This window comes from Hemitrygon akajei, chromosome 5, assembly GCF_048418815.1.
Source record: "Hemitrygon akajei chromosome 5, sHemAka1.3, whole genome shotgun sequence".
In the NCBI taxonomy this organism is placed as follows: Eukaryota; Metazoa; Chordata; class Chondrichthyes; order Myliobatiformes; family Dasyatidae; genus Hemitrygon; species Hemitrygon akajei.
Window position 1 is genome coordinate 181,272,288 of NC_133128.1, and position 27,804 is coordinate 181,300,091.

The following is a 27,804-nucleotide window of genomic DNA, read 5'->3' on the forward strand; positions in this document are numbered from 1 at the left end:
CATGGCTGAACATTTTTTCCCCATCTCCCCCTCAATCCCAGTTGCCAGCCTTCTCCCCATAACCTTTGATGCCATGTCCAATCAAGAACCTATAAATCTCTGCCTTAAATATGACCTGACCTCCACAATTGCATGTGGCAACAAATTCACCACCCTTTGGCTAAAGAAATTTCTCCGCATCTGTTTTGAAGAGCGCCCCTCTATCCTGAGGCAATGCCCTCTTGTCCCAGACTCTCTCACCATGGAAGACATCCTTTCCACATCTACTCTGTCTGGGCCTTTCAACATTCGAAAGGTTTCAATGAGATCCCCCTCATCCTTCTGAATCCCACTGAGTACAGACCCAGAACCATCAAACATTCCTCGTATGATAACACTTTCATTCCTGAAATCCTCCTTGTGAACCTCCTCTGGACCCTCTCCCATGTCAACACATCTTTTCTAAGGGGCCCAAAACTGTTCACAATACTCAAGGTGAGGCCTCACCAGTGCCTTATAAAGCCTCAGCATTACATCCTTGCTCTTGTATTCTAGACCTCTTGAAATCAATGCCGAGATGGCATTTGCCTTCCTCACCACTGACTGAACCTGCAAGCTAACCTTCATGGTGTTCTGCACAAGGACTCCCAAGTCCTTTGCATCTCAGATTCCTGGATTTTCTCCATGTTTAGAAAATAGTCCTCACATTTATTTCTACTTCCAAAGTGTATGACCATGCAATTTCCAATGGTATTTCATTTGCCACGTTCTTGCCCATTCGCCTAATCTGGCTAAGTTCTTCTTCATCCTACCTGTTTCTTCAACACCACCTGTCCCTCCACCAATCTTCGTATCATCTCTAAACCTGGCAACAAAGCCATCTATTCCATCATATAAATTATTGATATACAGCATAAGAAGTGGTCCCAACACTATGACCCCTGCAGAACACCACTAGTCACTGTTAGCCAACCTAAAAAGGATCTTTTTATTCCCACTCGTTGCCTCCTACCAATCAGCCAATGCTCTAACCATGTTAGTAACTTTCTTGTAACACCATGGGCTCTGAACTTGGTAAGCAGCCTCGTGTGCACCTTGTCAAAGGCCTTCCAAACATCCAAATATACAACACCCACTGCATCCCCTTTATCTATCCTACTTGTAATCTCCTCAAAGAATTCCAACAGGTTTGTCAAGTAGAGTTTTCTCCAAAGGAAACCATGCTGACTTTGTATTATCTTGTCTGTGTCACCAAGTACTCCATCACCTCATCTTTAACAATTGACTCCAACATCTTCCCAACCACTGAGGTCAGGCTAACTGGTCTATAATTTCCTTTCTGCTGCCTCCCTTCTTTCTTAAAGAGTGGAGTAACATTTACAAAATTTCCAGTCCTCTGGCAGCATGCCTGAGACCATTGATTTTTGGAAGATCATTTTTAATGCCACCACAACCTCCAATGCTACCTCTTTCAGAACCCGAGGGTGCAGTTCCCCTGGTCCGGGTGACTTATGTACCTTTTGGTCTTTCAGCTTTTTGAGCACCTTCTCTCTTGTAACAGTAACTGCACCCACTTCTCTTCCTTCACACACTACAACATCAAGCATTCTGCTTGTGGCTTCCACAGTGAAGACTGATGCAAAATACTCATTTAGTTCATCAGCCATCTCCTATTATTATTTCTCCTGCCTCACTTTCTAGCGATCCTATATCCACTCTCATTTCTCTTTTATTTTTAACATACTTGAAAAAACTTTTACTATCCACTTTGACATTATTTGCTAGCTTGCTTTCATATTTCATTTTTTTTTCTTCTAATGATTTTGTAGTTGCTCTCTGTAGGTTTTTAAAAGCTTCCCATTTTGCTTTGTTCTATGCCCTTTCCTTTGCTTTTACAATAGCTTTGACTTCCCTTGTCAGCCACGGTTGTACTATTTTACCATTTGAGTATTTCTTCAGTTTTAAAATACACATGTCCTGCACCTTCCTCATTTTTCCCGGAAACGCACACCATTGGGGCTCTGCTGACATCCCTGCCAGCAGCTCTTTCCAGTTTACTTTGACCAACTCCTCTCTCATACCACTGTAATTTCCCTTACTCCACTGAAATACTGCTACATCAGACTTTACTTACTCCCTATCAAATTTCAAGTTGAACACAATCACATTATGATCACTGGTTCCTAAGGGTTCTTTTACCTTAAGCGCCCTAATCGCCTCCAGTTCATTACATAACACCCAATCCAGTATAGCTGATCCCATAGTAGGCTCAACAACAAATTGCTCTAAAAAGCCATCTTGCAGGCATTCAACAAACTCACTCTCTTGAGATCCATTACCAACCTGACTTTCCCAATCGACCTACATGTTAAAATCTCCACTGACCATCATAACATTGCCCTTTCAACACACTTTTTCTATTTCCTGTTGTAACCTGTGGTCTACCTCCCAGCCACTGTTGGGAGGCCTTTTTACCCTTGCAATGTCCTTTTACCCTTGCAGTTTCTTAACTCAACTCACAAGGATTCAACATCTTCTAATCCTATATCAGATCTTTCTATCGATTTAATGCCATTCTTAACCAGTAGAGCTACACCATCCCCTCTGCCTACCTTCCTATTCCTTTGATATAACCTGGAACCTTGGACATTCAGTTCCCAACTACAACCATCCTTCAGCCACAATTCGGTGATGGCCACAACATGGCCATCAATCTGGCAACCTGCTAACAGTGCAACAAAATCATTCACCTTATTTCTTAAACTACGTGCATTTAGATACAACACCTTGAGTACCGCATTTGCTGTCCTTTCTGACTCTGCATCCCTAATGATTTGATACTGTTTGTTGGCTGCAACTAAGTCCCATCACCTGCCTGCCCTTCCTGACAATCTGACTGCACACTATCTTTACTTTTTTTATCATCCATCCTTTCCTGAGTCTATTCACTCTGGTTCCCACCCTCCTGCCAAGTTAGTTTAAACCTTCCCCAACAGCCCCAACAAACCTGCCCGCGGGAATACTGGTCCCCCTTGGGTTCAGGTGCAACCAGTCACTAACAGATCACACCTCCCCCACAACAGATCCCAATTATCCAAGAACCTGAAGACCTGCCCCATGGACCACTCGCTGTCAAGCAGGCAGGTTTGTGTCACGTTACTGTTATCAATGGCCAAGCAGAGTTGTTTAACCTTTTTGCATGTTATACAGTAAAGTGATTTAAAAAAAGAAAAAAAGACCTGCCCCTTGCACCAGCTACTCAGCCACACATTTATCCACCAAATTATCCTGTTTCTACCCTCACTGGTGAGTGGCACAGACAGCAATCCAGAAATTACTACCCGGGAGGTCCTGCTTCTCAGCTTTCTACCTAGCTCTCTAAATTCTCTTTTCAAGACCTCACTGTTTTTCCTTCCTATGTCATTGGTACCAAAATGTACTAAAATATCTGGCTGCTTCCCCTCCCTCTCCAAAGTGTTGTGGACGCGATCTGAGACGTCCCTGACCCTGACACCTGGAAGGTAACATACCATCCGGGAATCTCTTTCACGTCCACAGAATCTCCTGTCTGTTCCCCTCAGTACTGAGTCCCCTATCACTACCACTCCCTGGCTCTCAGCTTCACCCCACCCCCTCCGATCTTCTCCTATCATTTCGCATTTTCCCCTCCCCCTCCTACTTTCAAATCTCTTACTATCTTTCCTTTCAGTTAGTCTTGACAAAGGGTCTCGGCCCAAAACATCGACAACGCTTCTCCCTATAGATGCTGCCAGGCCTGCTGTGTTCCACCAGCATTTTGTGTGTGTTACTACCACTTCCTTCTTCTCTCTCTTCTCCTTCTGCACCAGGACCCATGCTCAGTGGCTGTAACCCAGTCAGCGTGGCATTCTCCCGGGAGGTCAACTCCACAAAAGCCTCCAAAGCGGTATGCTTGTTTTTGAGGGGAATGGCCACAGGGGTGCTCTACTCTAACTGCCTATTTCCAATACCCAGCTATTCGCTGTCCACAACTTTGGGGTGACTACTTCTCTGTAACTTTTATCACTTATATCCTCGCTCTCCCGTATAAGCTGAAGGGATCTGGAACAGCAACTGGATGACCTAACATGGTCTTCAAGGAGTTGCAGCCGGATACACTTCACACAGAATATTAATATCTGAACATTGACCACTTCCCCTATTGCACATGTACATCATCAGAATGGAATTTCTTTCAGCAGCAGCAAGACAGGAATTGGTTTGGCTATGAAAAAGTCACTAACAATTTCCCATGAACAGCCAAATCACTGGCCAATTCTCTTACCACATCACTAACCACTTAGTCAACATGGAGAAAAAACTGTAATGTCAAAACAATTACAGGGAAGTCAAACATGAACTTTTTGGTTGCAAATAATGACCGCCTAGCTGGGAATATAGTAGCTTACTTCTTGGGACAGCTTATGAAACCTTTCCAAGCTGAGATCATAGGTACAGATGGGAACAATACACCCGGCTGACTGAGGAAAATATTTGGTAATTTTTTCTAGGTTTTTGTTTTGAAGGTGAATTGAAATTTATGAGTAACAAGTTGGAAAGTGGAACTGAGACCAATAGTTGGACAGCCATGAACTTGTGAAGCCATAGGGCCTACATGCATTCTTATCCCCACTGTCAAATAAAAGACCTCTTCCATCCTATCTTACTACTTATTAGAAGCAAAGCTTTTTTTGAACCTTTTAAGAACCAATGAATGTTTAAAATGTAAAGAAATCTAATGCGATGTAAAGATAGAAGAGCATCTTGTAAATTACAATAACAACCAGCACAAAGCATGCACAAATTACATCTTTTTGCCCTGTGTAGAAGTTGAATGCAAAACTCTTTCATATTTCAGTCTACGCAGCATCAAAGATGATCCCTTTCCTCTGTATTTTCATAGCAGCCTATTGCACAGAAGTAGGATCTTCTACTAGGATCCATGCCAATCATTGTGAGGAGCCTCAATCCAAAACACCCATTGTCCATTCCCCCCGAGATGCTGTCTGATCCAAGTTCCTCCAGCAATTTGCATATTGATCAACATTTCTAGCATCAATAGTCTTTCTTCTTTATCTGTTGTAGTCAACTTTGTAGGGTAATGTAAAGGGTGACAGATAACTATTATGAACAATATGTAACTCTTCTTCTGCATAACAGACAAAAACCATAATTGAATTGTCATATTCACTTTAAGAGACTGTGTCTAACGTAATGACATCAGTGCAAGGTGACTACTTTAGGTTTGTTCTTAATGGAAGCCAAGGCTGTGGCTTTTGTTAAGCACATAAAACAATTCACATGTTTTATCTACAATTGTACTAGTTTCCAAAAAACTGCTCATACGTTTCAAATATTTGTCAATTTTTTAAAAAAGTTATTAGAAATGTAACAGCTGGTGCAGATTGTTTTGATATTTCATGATTTTACAAAAATCCCCAAGCTTTCTTCTTTACTTGTGCAATGACGTTAATGCAGTTACAAGGTCAATAGGCCTCAGGAAACTTTCCTTAATTTACATTTTTAAAGCTTTCTACATCCCCATTAATTACAAACCAATAACTCTAGTTTTTGCTGACTTATTTTCCTGCTTTCCCAAAAATGATCTTTAAAATCAACATATATTCAAGCCAAAAATCTGAAATAAAAACAGAAAATACATGAAGCACACTTAAGATAACAGTGGAGAATTTAACATTTTAGGTCAATATCCTTGACTACTGACATCGATCCAAGATGTTAAGTTCGCTATATCATTCAAGGGAGCTGATCTATTAAACAATTTCTTTAGTTATAAAATTATAACAGACTGGGATGATTAAAGTATAACATAAAGTATAATGCATCACATATCTGAGGATCCATAAGTGAATCTTAACCATCAGTATTGTCATTTAAAAGCTATATCAGGTTTACAGTGTATAACATGCAATACTGATTTCAACAAAAAGGATTGCAATAAGTCAGTGGATGAAAATAATTAGATTTATATAACATCTTTCATGTCCTCAATAAATCCCAAAATCCTTTACAACACCTCTTAGACTCTTCAATTCCGATCCTGGAATTAATTTTTAACATTTGGTGTAATCTTCCCTTTGATTCACTGCAGTAGGAATTCATGCCATGAACATTATTTTCCTTGGCTAGTGAAGAACATCACATGGAAAATTGAAATTGAATTATTATTATTGCCCCATGTACAGTGAATATTTTGTCTTATTCACTGTTCACACCCATCAGTTCATTACACAGTACATTGAAACAGTTCAAGGTAAAACAATATCAGAATGCCAAATAAGGAATAACAGTGAAAGTGCAGTGCAGGGAGACAATTAGGTGCAAGATTATAAGGAGACTTTTTCTATTAAGTTATGACGTGTTTTGCAAGGCAGATTGGAACAGTGCAAATTAAATACTTAACTGGAATGTAAATCACATGTAATTTGCAAAGTATTTTATGCAAAACAATTACCCATATTCCAAAGGAATACGCAGTTCTTTTTCATCTGTGACTCTTCTCCGTTTACCAGAACCTGTGAAAAAAAGAAAGGCACATTAAAAACTGCACCAGTTAACAAAGAAAGATTGGCAACACTTCCAGAACACAAACCTCATAAGCTATGAATACAAATACTGAAAAATTATTAAATGTAGCTGCAATTGTAAATTACTTCCAGATTTCACAATTTTAATTTCATTCCTTTATTGCTTTAAAGCTTGAAAACAATCCAATCACCATTAGTCATGTTGATATTTTAAGATGAATGACAGCAATTAAAACACACCAGTAACTAATTAGACCCCTTATTCATTAGTAACCTAGCATCTTGAATATCTCGCTGATGTTTGCTCTCCATCTCTTAAGGTTAAAATACAAGTACTTCATAACAGAGGAAAAACCAAGAAATACAGATATATAGTAAATGACATAAATTAAAGATACAACTTACTGATAGCCTCAAACATAACCTTCCTGAGATATGTTGCCCTTACTTCAGACTGTGAACATACACTTGAAGTCACTAGCTGTTAGAGACATCTTGTCCCTCGAACAATCAAGTTTCATACCACTAATTCATCATTTATCATTATCAGACCAACAGAACTTACGATGACCAAGTACAAACTGAAACACAGCATTTAAAACCCTCCCCCCCACCCATGAAAACCTGATGAAATTATTTCTATCATGGAAACAAAAGATTTTTAGCCCAAAACACCAGAATGTTAATTTTTTAAATGCTTTAAATGATTTTTTAAAAAATTCAGACCTTGTTCATTCATTATTTAATGATTTACCACGATACATTTCTACTGTAGTACACTATTTGTATTTGGTTGGACAGGGAATCTGTTGCATTCTTGTCAAGCAAGGCACAACTTTCACTTTAGACTCAGACATAGACAAAGTTATTTACAAACCATGAAGTCAAGTACAGCTATAGCACAGGAAAAGAATTTATCAAGATAATTAATCTTGAGGATTTACATGGTAAGAGAATTACATTTTTTTGAAGGAGGCATTGGGCACATTGTGGACCCTTTTCCTCCAATAACTTGGTTCCCTCAATAGTGGACATTACGAAGTGTTTATTTCATGAGCCCGGTGTCAAGCATACAGACACTGCTGCCTGCCCAGCTCAGCCAAAAGAGAGTAAGTGACCTCTCTTGGTTTTAATATTAGAGATGTTGGTGTGGGAGAGTACGTTGACGTTGGTTCATTTCACCTTTCCAGAAGTTTGCAGAGATGATGTTGGTGTTATCTTTCTGTACTTCTTGTCAGGGTTCAGAAACATATAGGAGTGCAGTGATTACTGCTATCTGGTAGACCACGAGCTTTGCCTTGGATCTGAGGTCGAGATCTTCTACCATCCTTTCCCTCCAACGATCAAAGGCTATGCTGGTGTTAGTGCAGCTTACTACACTGTCATCAGTGCTTGCTTTTCCTGTAAGCTGACTCTCAAGATAAAAGTAAGATCCCAGTTTTCCAGGATCTCACCATGGACTTTAATTATTAATGGGCAATTTACACAATTGGTACAGGGTGGGTAGAAGACATTGGTTTTAAGGATGTTCAGTATTAGGCCTATCATCTCATATTCTTCATTGAACAAGATTTGCCTCAGACTGCACATACGGTTTCCAAGTTTCCTTCCTTTATACTTTTGCCTACATTTTCTTGTTCCTTCTGCCCTTCCCTTTCCCGTGACTTAAAACATGCTCATTTTTTTAACTTCACTAAAAGATGAAGCTATTGAGATAGCTATTCTCAGATGGAAGCTATTGAGCTGAAAAGTTGATTTTGTTTTCTCTCCACAGATGTTCTTCAATTGGCCCAGTACTTCCACCATCTTGCATTATTCCCTCAGATTTCCAACATCTACATATTCATGTTGCAACCATACCTGCATGCTAACTTCGAGTTGCATGTCTGAAGACATCCAGATATCTCTGACCATTATTTAAAAGGTGGAAGAATATTAACTGCTTCTAACTTCCAGCCATTACCTCACATTTTCTACACGCCTTTAGACAGTGTTCTTCTTGAAATTAATTTCCTGCTTATCTTTAAACAATCAGCAAATGCGGATCTATTACATCTGACCCTTCATTATTTATTGAAGATTGTAAATAGCTGAAACAGTCACACTGCCTGAAGGTCTGTATCAGGTACATCTTGCTTGCTTGAAGATGACCCATTTATTCTAACCCCGTGTCTTCTGTTTCAAGGACTTCAGCGATGACAACATGTTTTGTCAACCCCACAAGCCCCCATCTTTTACAGCAACACTTTAAATGTTACCTTATTGAATGCCTTTTCCAAATCCAAGCTTCCTAAATATACCACTTCTTTAATCCATTCTCAAGACGAATTGGGATGTGCCGACAATTTCTCCTGCTTTGTGGCATTGTCCTTCAGCAGTTAAGATTATGCTGTTAAGGGTGCGTGTCTCCTAGTTATCATCACATTGGACTATACAAGTTCAAACATACTGAGCAGCACTAGGGAAATTGACAATAGAAACTAGATCCGACAAAAGCACCAACAGACGTGCTCTTTGCTGAGTTAGCAGTCTGGCTTTCTTCACCACTTTGGACTGGCTTGAGGTAAATTGTTACAAAAGTCACAAACATTGGAATGACTGCTCTTACAGCCATAACCCTCAAACAGGACTACCGACATCCCTTAAAAATTTAGTTTCTCTACAACTGGGGTTCCCAACCTGGGGTCCATAGCCCCCCCCCCCACGGTTAATGGTTGGGGTCCATGGCATAAAAAAGGCTAGAAACCCTTGATCTACAACTATCAATTTCCCAAGCTCTGGAATTCTCTGTCATTTTTTCATCTTTTGTGGTATTCCTTTGAATTTAGCTCCAATCAACAAGCACTGATGTCATGGCTTTCTGCCAGGTTTGTTGATAATCTTCCCATTAAGTGGCATTTATTAATATTAATGGTGTTATGCAAATACTAGCTATTTTTATCTCATTTAGTAACATATTCCAGAAGAAATTCTCAGGAAAAGCATCAAGTAGATCAGGTGGAAAAAGCAAGTATTACCAGATGGTGTAGGTGGACCATATGAAGACGTTGGAGTTCCTCTGTAAGTCTGTGTTGTAGATCCTGATGGCAATGGACTAGATGATGACTTTGAAGTCTTCATTACACTGAGTCCAACTGGTGTAGAATGGGATGCTTGGCTACAAGCAGCATGACTTGAATAAGTAGCTTTCTTGAATTTATGAGGAATTTCATCTCCTTCATTTTCTGTTTCAAGCTCATCTTGTTCCTTAATATCATTGTCAGATCCATCTGTTTCTGTCTCTGAGTCACTGTCAGCCTCTAATTGGCAGAAAAATTAATATTAGGATTTCCTAAATTCATGCGCAGCCTGTAATAAATCTGATGTCATTACTCATGTCACTCACCAAAAATATTGTTAACTTATTTTGAAGTTATAACTTTAAAGTTTGAGATCTTCATTTGCAGGGTTCACAGAATTATAGTGTCAGATTTTGCTGTGTAATGCTGAACTGATATGACTGGTTTGAGCAGAGTTCAGTATCAACATATTGGGTATGAGGGCATTGGTGATTGCAGAGAAAGCACATGCTTAAAATGATACAGAAGTAGGCCTGTTGGCCCATCTAGTCAGTCCATGGCAAACCATTTAAACTGCCTTCTTCCATCAACCTGCATTGGGACCAGAGTCCTCAATACCCATACTATCCAAACTTCATTTAAACGTTGAAATCGAGCTCACATGTGCCACTTATGTTGGCAAGTTATTACACACACGACCCTCTGAGTGAAGATACCACTCGTGCTCCCCTTAAACCTCTCATTTTTCACCCTTAACCCATGACCTCTGGTTGTAGTCCCACCCAGCTTCAGTGGAAAAAGCCTGTTTGCATTTATCCTATCTATACCCCTCAATTCTGTATGTCTCAAATCTCCCCTCATTCTTCTGCATTGTAAGGAATAAAGTCCTAATCTAGTCAATGTTTCCTTATAACTCAGGTCCTTCAGACCCTGCAACATTCTTGTAAACTTTCTCTGTACTCTTTCAATCTTATTTACATCTTTCCAGTAGGTAGGTGATCAAAACTGCACACAAAATAGGCCTAATCCAAATTAGGCCTCACCAATGTCTTATACAACATCAACACCCCATCTCTTGTACTCAATACATTGATTTTTGAAAGCGAAATGTACCAAAAACACGAAATGTCAATAGATATATTAAGAGCAAAAGAATAGCAAGGGACAAAATTGGTCCTTTTGAAGATCAGAGTAGTCATCTAAGCATGAAACCAAACGAGATGGGGGGATCTTAAATTGATTTTTTTGCATCTGTCTTTACTCAAGAGACAGACACAGAGTATATAGAAAAGTCAGGCAAAGCATCAGTGAGGTCATAGACCATATATGGATTACAGAGAAGGCACTTGCTATCTAGAGGAAAATTAGGATGAATAAATCCCCAAGGCCCGACTAAGTGTTCCCTTGCTCCCTGTGGGAGGCTAGTGCAGAAATTGCAGGGGTCCTAGCAGAGATATTTAAATCATCCTTAGTCATGGATGAAATGCCAGAAGATTGTAGAAGATGTAATGTTGTGCGCTTGTTTAAGAAAGGCTCAAAGAATATACTTGGAAATTATAGTCTGGTGAGCCTGACTTCATAGTGGGCAAGTTACCAGAAGGTATTCTAAGGGACCAGAAATACAAGTATGTAGATAGACAGGGACAGATTAGGGATACTCAGCACGGCAGTTAGTGTCTGACCAATCTTGCAGAGCTTTTCGAGGAAATTACCAGGCAAGTTGATTAAAGCAAGGCAGTGGATGTTGTCTACATTGACTTTAGCAAGGCCTTTGACAAAATCCCACATGGGAGGTCGATCAAGGTTTAGTTGTTTGGCATTCGGGATGCAGTAGTAAATTGGATTAGATGTTGACTATGTGGCAGAAGCCAAGGAGTGGCAGAAGACGAATACCTCTCTGACTGGAAGCTGTGACTAGTGGTGTGTCGCCGGGGTCAGTATTGGGTCCGTTGTTGTCTGTCATCTATATTAACTATCTGGATGATTATGTGATAACCTGGATTAGCAATTTAGCAGATGACAACAAGGTTGGGGATGTATGTAATGGACAACAAAGAAGACTTGAAAGTGGTGTCACAGGTAGATAGGGTCACAAGGGCAGCTTTTGGCATACTGGCCTTCATAAATTGAAGTACTGAATACAGGAGTTGGGATAGAATGGATAGAAAACCTACAGCACAACACAGGCCCTTCAGCCCACAAAGTTGTGCCGAACATATCCCTACCTTAGAAATTACTAGACTTCTCCATAGCCCTCTATTTTTCTAAGCTCCATGTACCTATCCAAAAGTCTCTTAAAAGACCATATCGTATCCGCCTCCACCAACGTTGCCGGCAGCCCATTCCACGTAATCACCACTCTCTGAGTAAAGAACTTACCCCTGACATCACCTCTGTACCAACTCCCCAGCACCTTAAACCTGTGTCCTCTTGTGACAACCATTTCAGCACTGGCAAAAAGCCTCTGACTATCCACACAATCAATGCCTCTTATCATCTTATACACTTCTAGCAGGTCAACTCTCATCCTCCGTCGTTCCAAGGAGAAAAGGCCGAGTTCACTCAACCTATTCTCATAAGGCATGCTCCCCAATCTAGGTAACATCCTTGTAAGTCTCCTCTGCACCCTTTCTATGGCTCCCACATCCTTCCTGTAGTGAGGCGACCAGACCTGAGCACAGTACTCCAAGTGGGGTCTGACCAGGGTCCTATATAGCTGCAGCATTACCTCTCGGCTCCTAAATTCAATTCCATGATTAATGAAGGCCAATACACCATATGCCTTCTTAACCACAGAGTCAACCTGTGCAGCTGCTTTGAGCGTCCTACGGACTCAAACCCCAAGATCCCTCTGATCCTCCACTCTGCCAAGAGTCTTACCATTAATACTATATTCTGCCGTCATATTTGACTTACCAAAATGAACCACCTCACACTTATCTGGGTTGAACTCCATCTACCACTTCTCAGCCCAGTTTTGCATCCTATTTAATGTCTTGCTGTAACCTCTGACAGCCCTCCACACTATCCACAACACCCCCAACCTTTGTGTCATCAGCAAATTAACTAACCTATCCCTCCACTTCCTCATCCAGGTCATTTATAAAAATCACGAAGAGTAAGGGTCCCAGAACAGATCCCTGAGGCACCTCCATGCAGAATATGACCCATCTACAACCACTCTTTGCCTTCTGTGGGCAAGCCAGTTTTGGATCCACAAAGCAATGTCCCGTTGGATCCCATGCCTCCTTACTTTCTCAATAAGCCTTGCATGGGGTACCTTGTCAAATGCCTTGCTGAAATCCATATACACTACATCTACTGCTCTTCCTTCATCAATGTGTTTAGTCACATCTTCAGGTTATGTTGAAGTTCAGTAAGACATTGGTGAGGCCTAATTTGGAGCATTATGTGCAGTTCCGGTCATCTACCAACAGCAAAGATTGAAAGAGTACAGAAAAATTTGTAAGGATACAGCTGGATCTTGAGGACGTGGGTTATAGGGAAAGATTGAACAGGTTAGGATTTTAATCCATACAGCAGAGGAGACTGGGTGGAGTTTTGATAGAGGTATAGGTATACAAAATTATAATGGGTACAGATAGAGTAAATGCAAGCCAGCTTTTTCCACTGGGGTTGGGGGAGACTAGAGTTCATAGATAAAATGTTTAAAGAGGAACATGATGGGGTGCTTATTAACTCATAAAGCAATGAGAGTGTGGAACAAGCTACCAGCAGTAGTGAAGAATATGGATTTGATTTCAACATTTTAGAGAAATTTGGAGAGATACATGGATGGGAAGGGTATGAAGGGCAATGGTCTGGGTGCAGGTCAATGGGACCAGGCAGATTAATGGTTCAGCACAGACTAGATACACCAAGGGCCCATTTCTGTGCTGTTCTATGACTCTATACTGAAGAATAAAAACGTGTGCAGAACATGAAGTATATTTCCTGCCACAAATTATTTCTTACATTCCCCCTTGATCTTCATAGCATTTAGTGGATGGAAATCCATTAATTTAGTGGATTACAGCTAATTAGTTCAAGCAGAAAGCATGATAGTTTAACTGGCATAAGGCATTTATGTACAAAGGTTGACTGTTCTACCATAAACAAGTAGGAATCTCAATAATTCAGAATGGTTGGAATCAAACAAGTCAAGCCTTTCCCTTCAATTCATATCACCTGAGGTTAATGACCTGTAAATCTTCTTTTAAAATTAGGCTTTTTTAAAGCCGTTTAATGCATTTGCTTTCATATTGCTATGTCTTTATAGTTTCATGTTTAAATAGAATTAATCTTGTAGAGCAAATTCTTTGTTCTTCTGAAGCTGAAATTATCACATAGCAACAAGCAATATCCTTCATTTAACTGAAATACCAAAGTAATGGTTTTCTCCACTTGGTGTTATACTTGCACATTTTTATACGTTGATTGGCAAAAATGTCAGCTTGTGAGAATGTCAGCTCTGATACCCGGATATGGCTCTTAGAGAAATCAAAAAGCTCTACATCTGTCAACTGCTGCAATAACACGTACTATGGACAAAACATGTGACATCCACTTGATATACAAAATATTTAATTGGTAGGAAAGTCCTTAAAAGTGCTAAATATCATTGAAGGCATTTAAATATTATAAGATCATTGAATCTGGCTGCTCTGTTAGACAGTCGTCTGGAAAAGTGCTGCAGACATACATCAGACATTCCTCATCATAGCAAAGCTGACATTTGGTCACCATGAAAACAATGTATTAGACACCATTCATTCAGCTGCCTACGAACTCCACCAAGTGACTCTACATCAGAAGTCCTTTCTGTTAATATACTCTTTTCACATCTTCCAAATCCTCACTCTTAGCCTTGATGAAGTATAACAAACATTTTGAACACATTTTGCAATGTTCTAAAGGTTGTGGAATCTTATTCAAATCTATACAGCCAGATATGATTACATTCACAGTTTTCATAAGTGCCTAGTCAGGTAAGTTGTCAATGTTAGGCTAATAGTGAGCTGAAATAAAAGTTAATTATTTCCATGATGTGCTCAATAAAACTGAGTGCATGATATCAACAGCTCAAACAAACACCACACAGCAACAAAATAAAAGGAAACAAAGGTAACCCAAGTTTGCTTTAAAGAACTGATGCCTCTTTACAGAAATGCGATGACCTTTAGAGCCCTGGAATTGCTAGAAATGAACTAGCAGGACTGATGTAGCTTGATATTAATCATCTTGGCATTACTTATGACTAGTTATAAGATGGGAACTATTCCGCACGAACAAACTAAAGAGCATATGACCCAAAGATATAGGAACAGAATTAGGCCATTTGGCCTATTGAGTCTGCTGCACCATTTCATCATGGCAGATCCAAAAAAGACCAAGGTAACATGCCTGAAGGACTGGTATCTTGTTGCACTCAACTCAATAATAAGCAAATACTTTGACAGCTGGTCAAGGATTACATCTGCAGCTTGCTACCACCCAAACCGGACCCCTACAATTCACCTACTAACACAACTGACAGAGGACGCAATAGCCACTGCTCTACATACCGTTCCTACACATCTGGAGGAGGATGCTTATGTGAGAGTGCTGTTCTTGGACTACAGTTCAGTATTCAACACCATAGTTCCATCCAGGCTCGACAAGAAGTTCAGAGACCTCGGCCTTGACCCTGCTTTGTGCAGCTGGATCCTGGACTTCCTGTCAGATCGTCGGCAAGTTTTAAGAATGGACTCCCTCACCTCCAACCCTCTGACTCTCAATACAGGAGCTCCTCAGGGATGTGTACTGAGTCCCTTCCTTTACTCCCTGTATACCCATGACTGTATCACCACCCACATCTCTAATCTGCTAATTAAATTTACCAACAACACTACATGGATTGGCCTTATCTAAAAACAATAATGAGGTGGCCTACGGGGAATAAGTCATCACTCTGACACAGTGATGTCAAGAAAACAACCTCTCCCCTCAATGTTGTAAAAACAAAGGAGCTGGTTGTGGATTACAGGAGGAATAGAGACAGATTAACCCCTATTGACATCAGTGGATCTGGGGTTGAGAGGGTGAACAGCTTTAAGTTCCTCGGCATCCACTTCGAGGACCTTACGTGGTCTGTACACACCAGCTGTGTGGTGAAAAAAGCACAACAGCGCCTCTTTCACCTCAGACAGTTGAGGAAGTTTGGTATGGGCCCCCAAATCCTAAGAACTTTCTACAGGGGCACAATTGAGAGCATTCTGACTGGCAGCACCACTGCCTGATATGGAAACTGTACTTCCCTTAATCGGGGATTCTGCAGAGAGTGGTGCGGACAGCCCAGTGCATCTGTAGTTGTGAACTTCCCATGATTCAGGGCACTTACAAAGACAGGTGTGAGAAAAGGGCCCAAAGGATCATTAGGGACCCGAGTCACCTCAACCACAACTTATTCCAGCTGCTACCATCCGGGAAACGGTACTGCAGCATAAAAGCCAGGATCAACAGACTCTGGGACAGCTTCTTCCACCAGGCCAGACTGATTAACTCACGCTGATTTGAGAGTACTCTATATTACACTGACTGTTCTATTTATTATAAATTATTATAAATCACTATGATTGCACATTTAGACGGTGACGTAACGCAAAGATTTTTACTCCTCGTGTGTGAAGGATGCAAGAAATAAAGTCAATTCAATTTTTCAATGACTCAATAAAGTCAGGCCAAAAAATATGGCAAAAGGCTGTACTGAATCAGAATGTTGTTTTCCTAATGCAATGTTTAAGGATAAAGGAAAAAAAACAGCTATATTACTTCCTGTACAATAAATAAATAACAGATAAAATTATGAATCCATCTACATAAATCAGCTGTGCCTGATGATGAGTGGCAAGGAATATCACAGCATCAATGTAACATTGCACTAACATGTTAGTTAACCTTTTACAATTTGCACACTAATGTTATGAAGATAATTCACAGCTACAAATATTGCAGTCATTCGATTAAAAAGGTAAATAAGATGAGACGCTGGATTATGGGAATTAAATGTTCTGCATCTAAATAGAAACTTTAGTGGAAAAAAATACTGAATAGAATTTAGCCAATTTTAAAACTTGGGAGAAGGCTGTCAGTACAATTAGGCGAAATTCAGCTCAGAACAGTGTGAAGTGGGAAAATCCAAGTCAAGATCATGTTTTACCACTCTTCTAGTTTCAATGTGCAGGCAGGCTGCAGTTCAGCACTGTCCATTTTGCACTATTAAACAATTTAGTGCCAACACTTTGTTGAAAGCCTCTACTTAAAGCAAGTCTTAAATTCTAACCTGATTGACTGTTATTAGAATCGTCTTCATCATCATCTTCATCATCATCTTCATCCGACTCATCAGAATCCTTGCTACTTGGAACATCGGAATCATTCCCTCTGAACTGATCAGCCAAGGATTGGGCAGAAAGATGCTGATGTTGCTGCTGAAGAGGTGCAGTGACCTTGATGCTCACTGATTTGTCATTGGCAGAACTCTGGGATAACACAGGAGAGGTAGAATGTCGAACTGGTGTCACATGATTGCCCGAATGATTCTTTAAATTAGTACCTAGTGGAACTGGTGAAAAGGGTGCGCTGCTGTCAGAGTTTGTAATTATTTTATCTGTATTCTTAACTTGGGTTCTAGATTTGGTCGTAAGTGCCAAAGGGGCTTCCTGAATGACACTCTGAATTACTCCATTAGGTTGCTGCTGCACAAGTGCACTTGTTACCGAGGGGTTTGACTGGTTACCATCAACTGGAGGCAGTTTCTGGTGTGCTGGTGAACTAGCAGCAGATTTTGGACTAGACAAAGGGGTTTGGAAGCTCTTGTTACTGCCTGCTGCTGCCTTCTTTTGGGCCTTATACTGCTCCTGTTGTTTCTTTAATTGTGCTGGAAACGACTGCTTAAATAGTTCCTGTAAATAAACAGAACATTAAATAAAGAGCCAGCAATACAAAGTTAAGTGACGATATAAATTTAAGGCAAGATTTCCAGTCAGAGCTGTGCATTTACAAAAATAGCCCTCAAACATACAACTTCTTTAGGACAATGAAGCACAGGTGGCAGATTTCATAAATATCACCACTATCATCATTATGTGCCATTTAATGAAGTAGTTGATCATGGTCTTTTGACCTTGATTGGTCTTGGCAAATTTTTCCATTGCAGTAATTTGCCATTGTCTTCTTCCGGGCATGACGTGCCGTGTGACCCCAACCATTATCAATACTCTTCAGAAATTGTTTGCCTGATATCAGTGGTCGCATAACCAGGACTTATGATGTGCATCAGCTGCTCATATGACCATCTACCACCTGCTCCCATGGCTTCACGTGACCCTGATCTGTCGGGGGGGGGGGGGGGGGGGGGGGGTGAAGAGAGGGATGAGTGCTAAGATGGTGCTAGACCTTGCCCAAGGATGACCTACAGGCCAGTGGTGGCAAGGAGCAGCTTACACCTCGTTTGGTAGAGACATTACCCAAGCAATCATATTAATATCATTTCTTTAAAAAGCAAAAAACTAAACAATAAAACGCAATAATATCACAGATTGATAATGACTGTGTATCTCAAGATGTCAATCTGCTGTTCACAGCCTACTAATATTAACACATCACATACAGGCAACATTACGGGAGAGAAATATTAGAAGGAGAATTTTTCTAAACTATTACATGAGGTATATCCTAATCATAAAAATAAATTTACAAACCTCCAGAGTTACATAGACAGCACTGACAGTGTCTATACATAAATATTTCAAAAGATGCAGTCATATGACAAACTAACAGATCTATGATGATTCTTTCAGTCGGCATTGCATAACATGTTCAAAAATAATCTCATAAGATCCACATTAACACAAATTAAATAAGAATATCTACAAATATTTCAATAAATCTGAAAACCAATAACAAAATGTGGAGATTGCCAAAAGTCATCAACTAGATGGGATGAGGGGCTAGTTTCTGTGCTGAAGCGCTCTATGACTTTATGTAACTCTAACATATAAAAATTAATGCATCAGCTCTAAGCTCAATTCAAAGCTTTTAAAATATGAACTTTGGATACCGTGCTGTTTCTTATCAAATTAGCATTCATTCCTTTCCAGAGAAAGGAATAATGAGCCTGTGGCCTAAATAATGAGCTTTGGCCTAGTTTGAAGGTTCGTCGCTTTTAAGAACTGAAATCATTATTATTGAAATTGCATCAACTTGCCTGCTTCAAACGAAGATCATGTGGTGACCCCAGTTCTTCAGGAACACATATATTCCCTGCCTTAAGTTCAGGTAAAGCACCAGCTGGTTTTGGAGAAGATTCTTTCCTTCCCTGATTGACCAAAGGCACAGGTTTCATCCCAACTGTTAGCCCAGTGGACTGAATGACACTCTGTTGTTTTTTGCCAGACTCATCATTTGCATGAGAGCTCTGGAAAATGAGGGAAAGTTGCGACAAAACTGGAGGTTGTTTCTGCTGGGATTGGAATGGATGTGAAGTTTGAGAATCTGTGGCAAGATGCAAATGCTGGTTCATTCTTTTGTCATAGGAGTATTTAAGGTCACAAGCAGTTTGGCTCAATTCTTTAGACTCTTTCATACTGTGCATCAAACCCTGCAAATTAAAATTAAATTCATTTATTAAGACAAAATTATTCTTAAAGAATTACAGGTCCTTTAAATATTTAGGTCTCTTAAATATGTTATGCTCAGTAATGTTCTTAAACTTAACTTTCCAAATATCCACTTTAAAGTAAATATGAAACTTTATGAAGTAACTGGAATCAGCACATCTGATCTAGGCATGTCCTGGGTGCTGAGGATCTCTGACGATGGAAGCTGCTTTCCTCCAATAGCATGTAGATGTGCTCAATGGTTGGGAGGGCTTTACCTGTGATGCACTGGCCCGAATCCACGACCTTTTGTAGGATTTTTCTTTCAAAGGCATTGGCATTTCCATACCACACCATACTGCAGGCAGTCAATACACTCTCTAGTACACATTTATAGAAGTTTGTCAAAACATGCCAAATCTCTGCAGACTCCTAAGGAAGTAGAGATGCTGCCATGTTTTCTTTGCAATTGCATTTACATGCTGGGTCCAGGACATGTCCCTCTGAATTAGTTATATCTAGGAAATTAAAGTTGCTAAACCTCTCGACCTCTGACCAAGAATGGCTCATTGACCTCTGGTTTCCCTCTCCTGAAGTCTATAATCAGTTACTTGGTCTTGCTGACATTCAGAGGTTGTTGTTATGACACCACTCAGCCAGATTTTCAATCTCCCTCCTGTATGCTCATTCATCACCATCTTTGATACGGTCAACAACAGCGATTCAAATAACAATATCCAATAAGATTCAAAATGTATGAATAGTCATTTAAGTGTAAAAGTTAGGTGTACATGCAGATAATGCCATGGACCATTCTAACCAACGTGTGTTTTATCCAAGCTAATATCTTTAAATGCATCAGCTCAATAATGTACTTTTTCTATAGTGAAATCTATTTACCATCTAAAAATTACAGTTCCTTGTTTTTATAACTCAAATGTTGGATGCAGAGGAATCTATTTTCGAGTACATCTTCTCCCTTGTCCTCCAAGTCAGCAGTGACCTGTGTCAATCTCTGGGCAAGTACCTGGATTTTCAGTTTTATAAAACAGAACCTATGCTAAGGCTTTATCCCAGTTACTCTCCTTCCACCACTTTTTTTAAAAAAAAACCATTCTCATCTTCCAAATATCCTCTGCATACAATCCAATAGCAGAACCGCTCAATCAACATATGAGCAAGGCCTCCGGCGGTCAGGGTCAACAAAGGATGTTGCGTCCTAGCTGTCTAGATATCCAAGTCTGGGCAGTATGATATGGAGAGTCAGATGTTGCCCATGTAGCAAGCTCCCCCTTTCCACACATCTATTGAATTGATACAGTTTGGTTGGAGCAGCGTTGCAGGAGTTACCAGTCAGTGTTGAACTCAACTTAGGACTGTCTTAGCTCCAGATTCTTCCCTTGGGGTTTACTCCCCAAGTCTTCCCATGAGTGGGTAAAGCTGCAAGGCAGCAGAGGTTTCAGATCAGAGTTTTCTTTCTTCTAGATGAGTTGCCAACCACAGCTGACAAACCAAATCTGTCTAAAACGACTGGTTTTAAGGTGATAATAGCCCACCTTTGCCCTTTTTTCTGCCAGTACAAAAGGTTCCACTGGGCTTAGTAGCTAAGCCACACTTGAAGGCCAGGAGATGGACATGTGATTGAAGGATATTACTTGACTCAACATACAAGCAATTTGAAAGAATTATAATATTAGTCCAATTCCCATGTTGCTCTCCAAATATGCTGACCATTCCCCCCCCCCCCCCCTTTTTTAAGGATTTTTTTCAGGCAATGCTCTCCAACTCATGATACTGAACATTCTACACTTCCATATCCGGTTCCTGACTCCTCCAAAATCCTGTAGTCAATTATCTTTAAAATATCTTTTTTTATATATTTGTTTCAGCCTTTTGTTATTAAATAACCCATTTAGGCCCCAGTTGGAGTCAGATGGAAGAGAGGCACATCCATGAGGAGGGACAGAGAAGATTTAACATATGGCAAAAATTTACTGGAACAATGCAACACACGAAATGCTGCAGGAACTCAGCAGGCCAGGCAGCATCTATGGAAAAGAGTAAACAGCCAATGTTTGGGGCTGAGTCCTTTCTTCAGGACTGGAAAGGAAAGGGGGGGCGTAGTCAGACTATGAAGATGGGAGTTGGGGAGGAAGCAGTACTAGATGGCAGGTGATATGGGAGAGTGAGAGGGGTGAAGTAAAGTGCTGGGAAGTTAATTGGTGTCAAGTTCCTCCAGCATTTTGCGTGTGTTACTGGACCTATGTTCATGTGGAAAGACTAGGGAGGTTCCTCACAACTGACAAAGTCGTGGGGAAAATTGATGGAGACATTCCTAATCATATTAGGTTTGAATACAGCAGAAAATGTAATCAGTTGCAGAAATGCACCATATGAATGATGCAGGATGAACAGAAGTGACATTTTATATGGAAGATGAAATTTGACACAGCTTCTGTCATATATTGCCTAAATTAATGATGGAAAACAGATAGAATAGCTCCTTTCAAGAGGGCATGCCTCAAGGAGCCTGCACTGGCAAAATAAGCCAAGGATCTCCCAATGCAGTATAACTTTATATGATTCTACATGCAATTTTAATATATTTTCTTCTTGTCCTAAAGTCAACATATTAAAGAAAGAAAACAGGAACAAAATACTGAAGAAGCAGGAGCCTAATATTTCCAAGGTTACAACTAGACAGGAAGAAAACAAACAGTACATTTTAAAATGCCAAGAAAAGTGGCATAAGAAGAATGAAATCTACAGTCTATGGTGGGCACATAGAAGAAATTAAGCAATAAGGGTGATCTATATCTCCCTCCTTATAGACAAGTGGAATTGTGGTAAAGATAGCCAACTATTATATAAAAAAATCCAAAGAAATAGGGAGAGAATGCTGAAAGCCTGAAACAGAAATACTAGAAATGCTCAGGATCTGAATTTGTGCAATTCCAGAATGAATCAGGAAAACTGTCACACGTCCAGTCAAAAGATGAGGCGTTGTTCTCTAACTTCCAATGAGCTTCATTAGGAGGGCGCAAAAGAACAATTACAGACCAGTGCAAAAGGAAGAGACTCAAACGATTCAAGTGATGTGGGAATGCATGCTTAAGGTCATGCTTTCAGAATAAATGGAGGTGTCCTTTAAAGCAGTCACATATTCTAAATTGCCTTCCTGAAATCAGAATACTACAATGGGAGGATTAAGTAGTCATTCAAGTCCACCTTTCATCAGGGACATTGTATGATGGAAACAGAGTATGTAGAAAAGGGCAGGTGATGCATCTTCTGGATCTGCATGGGGAATCAACAAGTGGTGTGTATATTAATAAGCCATAGCATCCCAGATAGAACAGTCCTTTTCTGTGGTTACGGGCATGATTTCATGATGGCTTCGTGCAGGGGTTCCCAACCTGGGTCCACGGACCCCTCGGTTAATGGTAAGGCTCCATGGCATTAAAAACGTTGGGAACCCTTGGTCCAGTACCTTTTTAGTGCCAGGATTGAAGCTGCCCATTACTGGCTGCACTACATCCCACAAAGGCAAGCAACTGGAAGCTGTGATAAAGAGAATGATGAGGCCATGCAAGCAGATTTTTGGGAGCTTAAAACAAAATTATTTCATTTTCATTTGAAAATGAAAATGAAATGAAAACAAAATTAAGCAAGATCTCAATGACAGTGCAGCATTATTTCCAGAGTCACCTAATAAAATGTACAGTAATAGGAGAAATCAACAAATGAAGGCTTGGCTGGAAAGAGGAACCAGGAAGAAGGCTTTGAGAATCCAGAATTAGAAATATTTCTAAACATACGAGTACATATTGGGCAGGTAACACCTCAGCTACATTGGTTCAATATCCTTACAGGGAATTTAAGTTAGCCTGATAGGGAGATGGGAACACAAGCAGAAACAAAACCAGGAAAGGAAATTTAAAAAGTAGCAAGTAAAACAGGTAAAGACAATAAAGACAAACAGCAAATAGTGGTTAAGGCTCAAAGAAATTTAAAAGGGTATACCTCAGATACGCAGCATTCACAAAAAAAAAAGCAAATGAATCAACTCCAAGCTACTGACCTATAGTTGTAATATTTCTTGAAATTTATGGATTGTACCAGAGCTTGTTTTCTTTTTTTAAGATCAACATGTTGAGAACCACCAACTAGAGGAAAGCCATTTCAGGTCTAATATTGCCTTACAAGAAATTATTTATTTATAACCAAATGACCAACAAGTCATTAGGGAAGATTATTAGTATACAAGAATTATACAACAAATTTGAAATTGATGCACTTCAATCCAAAATCATAGTCTTAAAAAGAAACCCAAAAAATTACATAAGTATAAGAAACAAGATGGCACTGGGTGATTCAAAACTAGATTAAACTGGTATGATAGTATACCAGCAATGGATAACACTTAAGATAATTAAAAATTAGTAAACCAAAAAAAACTTACAGCCACAAACACCCTGAAGATAAAGTAGTACACTGTCAGCTGAAATTAAAAGATACTGTTCAATCAAAGGTTGCAAGATACACCAGAGGAAGAATAAGAAATTGATCAGAGATTAAATATCAGAATTAACAGGAGAGAAATATCATAATGGACTATAAAAGCTTCTATACGCATGCAAAAATCAAAGCACCAGCAAAAGCAAACATTTGGGGTGGTAACGTAGCAGATCAGCTCGTGTAATGGTATGACAGCACCAGCGACCAGAGTTCAAATCTGCAGTTTTCTGTAAGGAGTTTATATGCTTCCCCCAAGACCGCATGGGTTTCCACCGAATGCTCCAGTTTCTTCCCATATTCCAAATATGTATGGGGGACTAGGCTAATTGAACACATGGAGATGTAATTGGGTGGTGTGGAGTCATTAAGCCGGAAGGGCCTGCTACTGTACTGCATCTTTAACTAAAACATAAATTAGTTCTTCACTGATGAGACAAAAGAATTTCCTACAAAGATCTAAGAAAAGTTTGCACCTGTTTTTACAAAAGCAATCGATAAACTGCAAAGTACAAAGGTGGAAATGAATAACTGAAGGTAAATCTTATTTAAGAAAAAAGGCAGGAGTGAAATTGATGAGATTGAAGCCGATAAATTCCAAGGATTCCATCATCTGCATCTCAGAGGTTTTAAAGAGGTGGCTGTAGGGCTGATGGATGCAGTGAGAGTCATCTTTCAAAACTCAAAAGATGCCAGAATGTTTCCAGTAAATTGGGGGAGGAGAAATAGCAAGTGTGACCCCATTTATGGAGGGAGAGAGTAAAGATCAAATCACAGATTTAGTCCGACATCAGTAGCAGGGAAAAATGTTGGATCAATACTAAGATTTGCACTAATTTATTTGGGTTCTTTGCTAAGCAGGATAAATCAGGGAATTAATTGATGTTGGGTATATAGATTCTCAAAAGATTCTATAGAAGATCTCAGATGAGGGTTGGTCAAGAAGGTCAGAGGACATGGGATTGAGAACAACAATGGCATGGATTGAAAACTGGTTAATAGAAGAAAGCAAGGAATGCAAATAAATAAGAAATTGGACCTGTTACATCTAGCAGAATATTAGCAAGCTAAGATAAATAATTATGTTCTGAAACTCATGGATGAGGATGTCAATCAGGTTACTATGAATGCAGAAGAAAAACTGAATTTCCAACACAATCATTTGAAAGTTCAACATATTTCATCCTTAAACAAAATAATCAGTCCAAAGATAAAAATCAAAAAACAGACCAATTTATGGAAATGATCTCTAATTTTACCTTTGCCTTCTTTGAATGTGGGGATTCAGTTTCAGAATCTGAATCAGCCTCCTCACTGTCATCTTCTCCAATACTATGTTCATCATCTTCATCCTCATCGTCATCATCATCATCGTCATCATCATCATCGTCCTCAAAGTCATCAGAATCACTGCTGCTCAAGCCTTCGCTGGAAGAATCTGATGATGTACCTGATTCGCTTTCACTGTTACTGGAGCTTTCAATTGCTCTCTTTCTGGGCTTCTAGTAGGAATATTGCAAATTGAAAAAGAAAAATCACATTCAGAGATGAAAGCATTTGATTTCTTTTAAAATACTGATTGCACCTTCTGATCTCTCTATACTTGCACAACACTCACAAAATCAATTGACTAGTGAACAACCTGCTCCCACAACTCTAAATTCACCAATTTAATTAAAAAGATTTGAAACTGCTGACAGAGTTATCTTGGAAAAATTATCCATATGTTTCCCCATTAAAATACCTTTTGCAGAAGCAACACAGTATTCCAAACCTCTCACAGTCGGTGTCTGAAAAGAGGTATATGCAAATTTCATCTTGAAAATAATTAATGGAGCCCATTAAGTTGAGGGGCAGCACTATCAGCAAATACACTATCAACATCAAAGCAAAAAAGTATCAAATCGTTTCTGCAAGATGTATTTTTTTAAAATCAACAATTGAAGTACATCTTTCAGAATCAATAACAAAGTACACTCAGTGACCATCATAACAATCAAAAAGCATCATGTTTAATAGACCATGAGCTCTTGAATAAATAAATGTCCATTTTCTCAATAAGCTATAATGAGTCATCACAAGTTAAACCGAAAAACAGCTGAGGCGTACAAATTTCAGTTTATAATTGCAAATACCACAAGAAACACCTCTTAGCCTGACTAGAGGTACACTTTTCCTTATGTTGTTATTAAATCAATACAGAATGAGAGTCGTTATATATCACAGCACAGAAACTGTCACATTGGCCCATTTAATCCATCCTGATCCCATCTACCTGCACACAGACCATATCCCTCCGTTCTCCTCCCATCCACATAGCTATCCAAACTTCTCCTGAATGTTACAATTTAATCCACATCTACCACTTTGTGGGCAGGTCATTCCACATTCATACCACTCACTGGGTGAAGAAGTTGCCCACAGATTCCACTTAAGTATTTCACCTTTCACCCTAAACCTTCTAGTCTCATACAACCCAAGGAGAAAAGCCTGCATGCATTCACCCTATCTATACCCCTCATAATTTTGTATCTCTCTACAGGATCTCTCCTCATTCTCCTGTGTTTCAGGCAATAAGGGCCTAACCTATTCAACCTTTCTCTATTAAATCCTGTCAACATTCTTGTAAATCTTATTTGCACTCTTTCTAGCTTACTGATACCTTTTCTATAGATAGGTGACCAGAATGACACACAATACTCCAAATCCAGCCTAACATCTTGTATAGCTTCAACATAACATCCCATATCTTATACTAATTTATGAAGGTCAATGTGTTAAAAGCTCTCTTTGCTACCCTACCTACTTGTGATGCCAATTTCAAGGAATTATGCATCTGTAATTCTGATTCTCTTTGTTCAACTGCACACCTCAGAGCCTTACTACCAATTGTGAAAGTCTCACCCCGACTTGTCCTGCCGAACTGCAAAACCTCACACTTATCTGCATTAAATACCAGTAGACAATAGATGCAGGAGTAGGCCATTCAGCCCTTCGAGACAGCACTGCCATTGAATGTGATCATGGCGGATGATCCACAATCAGTACCCCGTTCCTGCCTTCTCCCCATATCCCTTGACTCCGCTATCTTTAAGAGCTCTATCTAACTCTTTCTTGAAAGCATCCAGAGAATTGGCCTCCACTGCCTTCTGAGGCAGAGCATTCCATAGATCCACAACTCTCTGGGTGAAGAGGTTTTTTCTCAACTCCGTTCTAAATGGCCTACCCCTTATTCTTAAACTGTAGCCTCTGGTTCTGGACTCCCCCATCATCGGGAACATGTTTCCAGCCTCTAGCATGTCCAATCCCTTAATAATCTTGTATGTTTCAATCAGATCCCCTCTCATCTTTCTAAATTCCAGTGTATACAAGCCCAGTCGCTCCAATCTTTCAACATATGACAGTCCCACCATCCCAGGAATCAACCTCGTGAACCTACGCTGCACTCCCTCAATAGCAAGGATGTCCTTCCTCAAATTTGGAGACCAAAACTGAACCCAATACTCCAGGTGTGGTCTCAGGGCCTTGTACTACTGCAGAAGGACCTCTTTGCTCCTATACTCAACTCACCTTGTTATGAAGGCCAACATGCCATTAGCTTTCTTCACTGCCTGCTGTACCTGCATGCTTACTTTCATTGACTGATGAACAAGGACACCTAGATCTCGTTGTACTTCCCCTTTTCCTAACTTGACATCATTCAGATAGCAATCTGCCTTCCTGTTCTTGTCACCAAAGTGGATAACCTCACATTTATCCACATTAAACTGCATCTGCCATGCATCTGCCCACTCACCCAATCTGTCCAAGTCACCCTGCATTCTCCTAACATCCTTCTCATATTTCACACTGCCACCCAGCTTTGTGTCATCTGCAAATTTGCTAATGTCTTCATCTAAATCATTAATGTATATTGTAAATAGCTGTAGCCCCGAGCCTTGCGGCACCCCACTAGTCACTGCCTGCCATTCTAAAAAGGACCCGTTAATCCCTACTCTGTTTCCTGTCTGCCAACCAATTTTCTATCCATGTTAGTACCCTACCCCC

The 27,804-nt window shown here is 39.9% G+C and overlaps 1 protein-coding gene across 14 annotated transcripts in view; it reads right to left on the reverse strand.

Moving 5' to 3' along the window:
- baz2ba (bromodomain adjacent to zinc finger domain, 2Ba) overlaps positions 1-27,804 on the reverse strand; it is a 253,351-nt gene that overhangs the window by 102,115 nt on the left and 123,432 nt on the right. For 12 of the 14 annotated variants that reach the window (XR_012099099.1, XR_012099098.1, XM_073047374.1 and 9 more), the window contains 5 exons: positions 25,017-25,259; positions 18,852-19,244; positions 16,926-17,547; positions 9,563-9,844; positions 6,473-6,533 (listed from right to left, as the gene is read on the reverse strand). Coding sequence is in view for 12 of the 14 variants with exons in the window: in XM_073047374.1 (XP_072903475.1) it covers positions 6,473-6,533; positions 9,563-9,844; positions 16,926-17,547; positions 18,852-19,244; positions 25,017-25,259 (1,601 nt within the window). In the remaining 2 variants the exon portion in view is untranslated. The remainder of the gene's footprint in view (positions 1-6,472; positions 6,534-9,562; positions 9,845-16,925; positions 17,548-18,851; positions 19,245-25,016; positions 25,260-27,804) is intronic. The other 2 variants (XM_073047384.1, XM_073047383.1) reach the window with 2 other exon arrangements.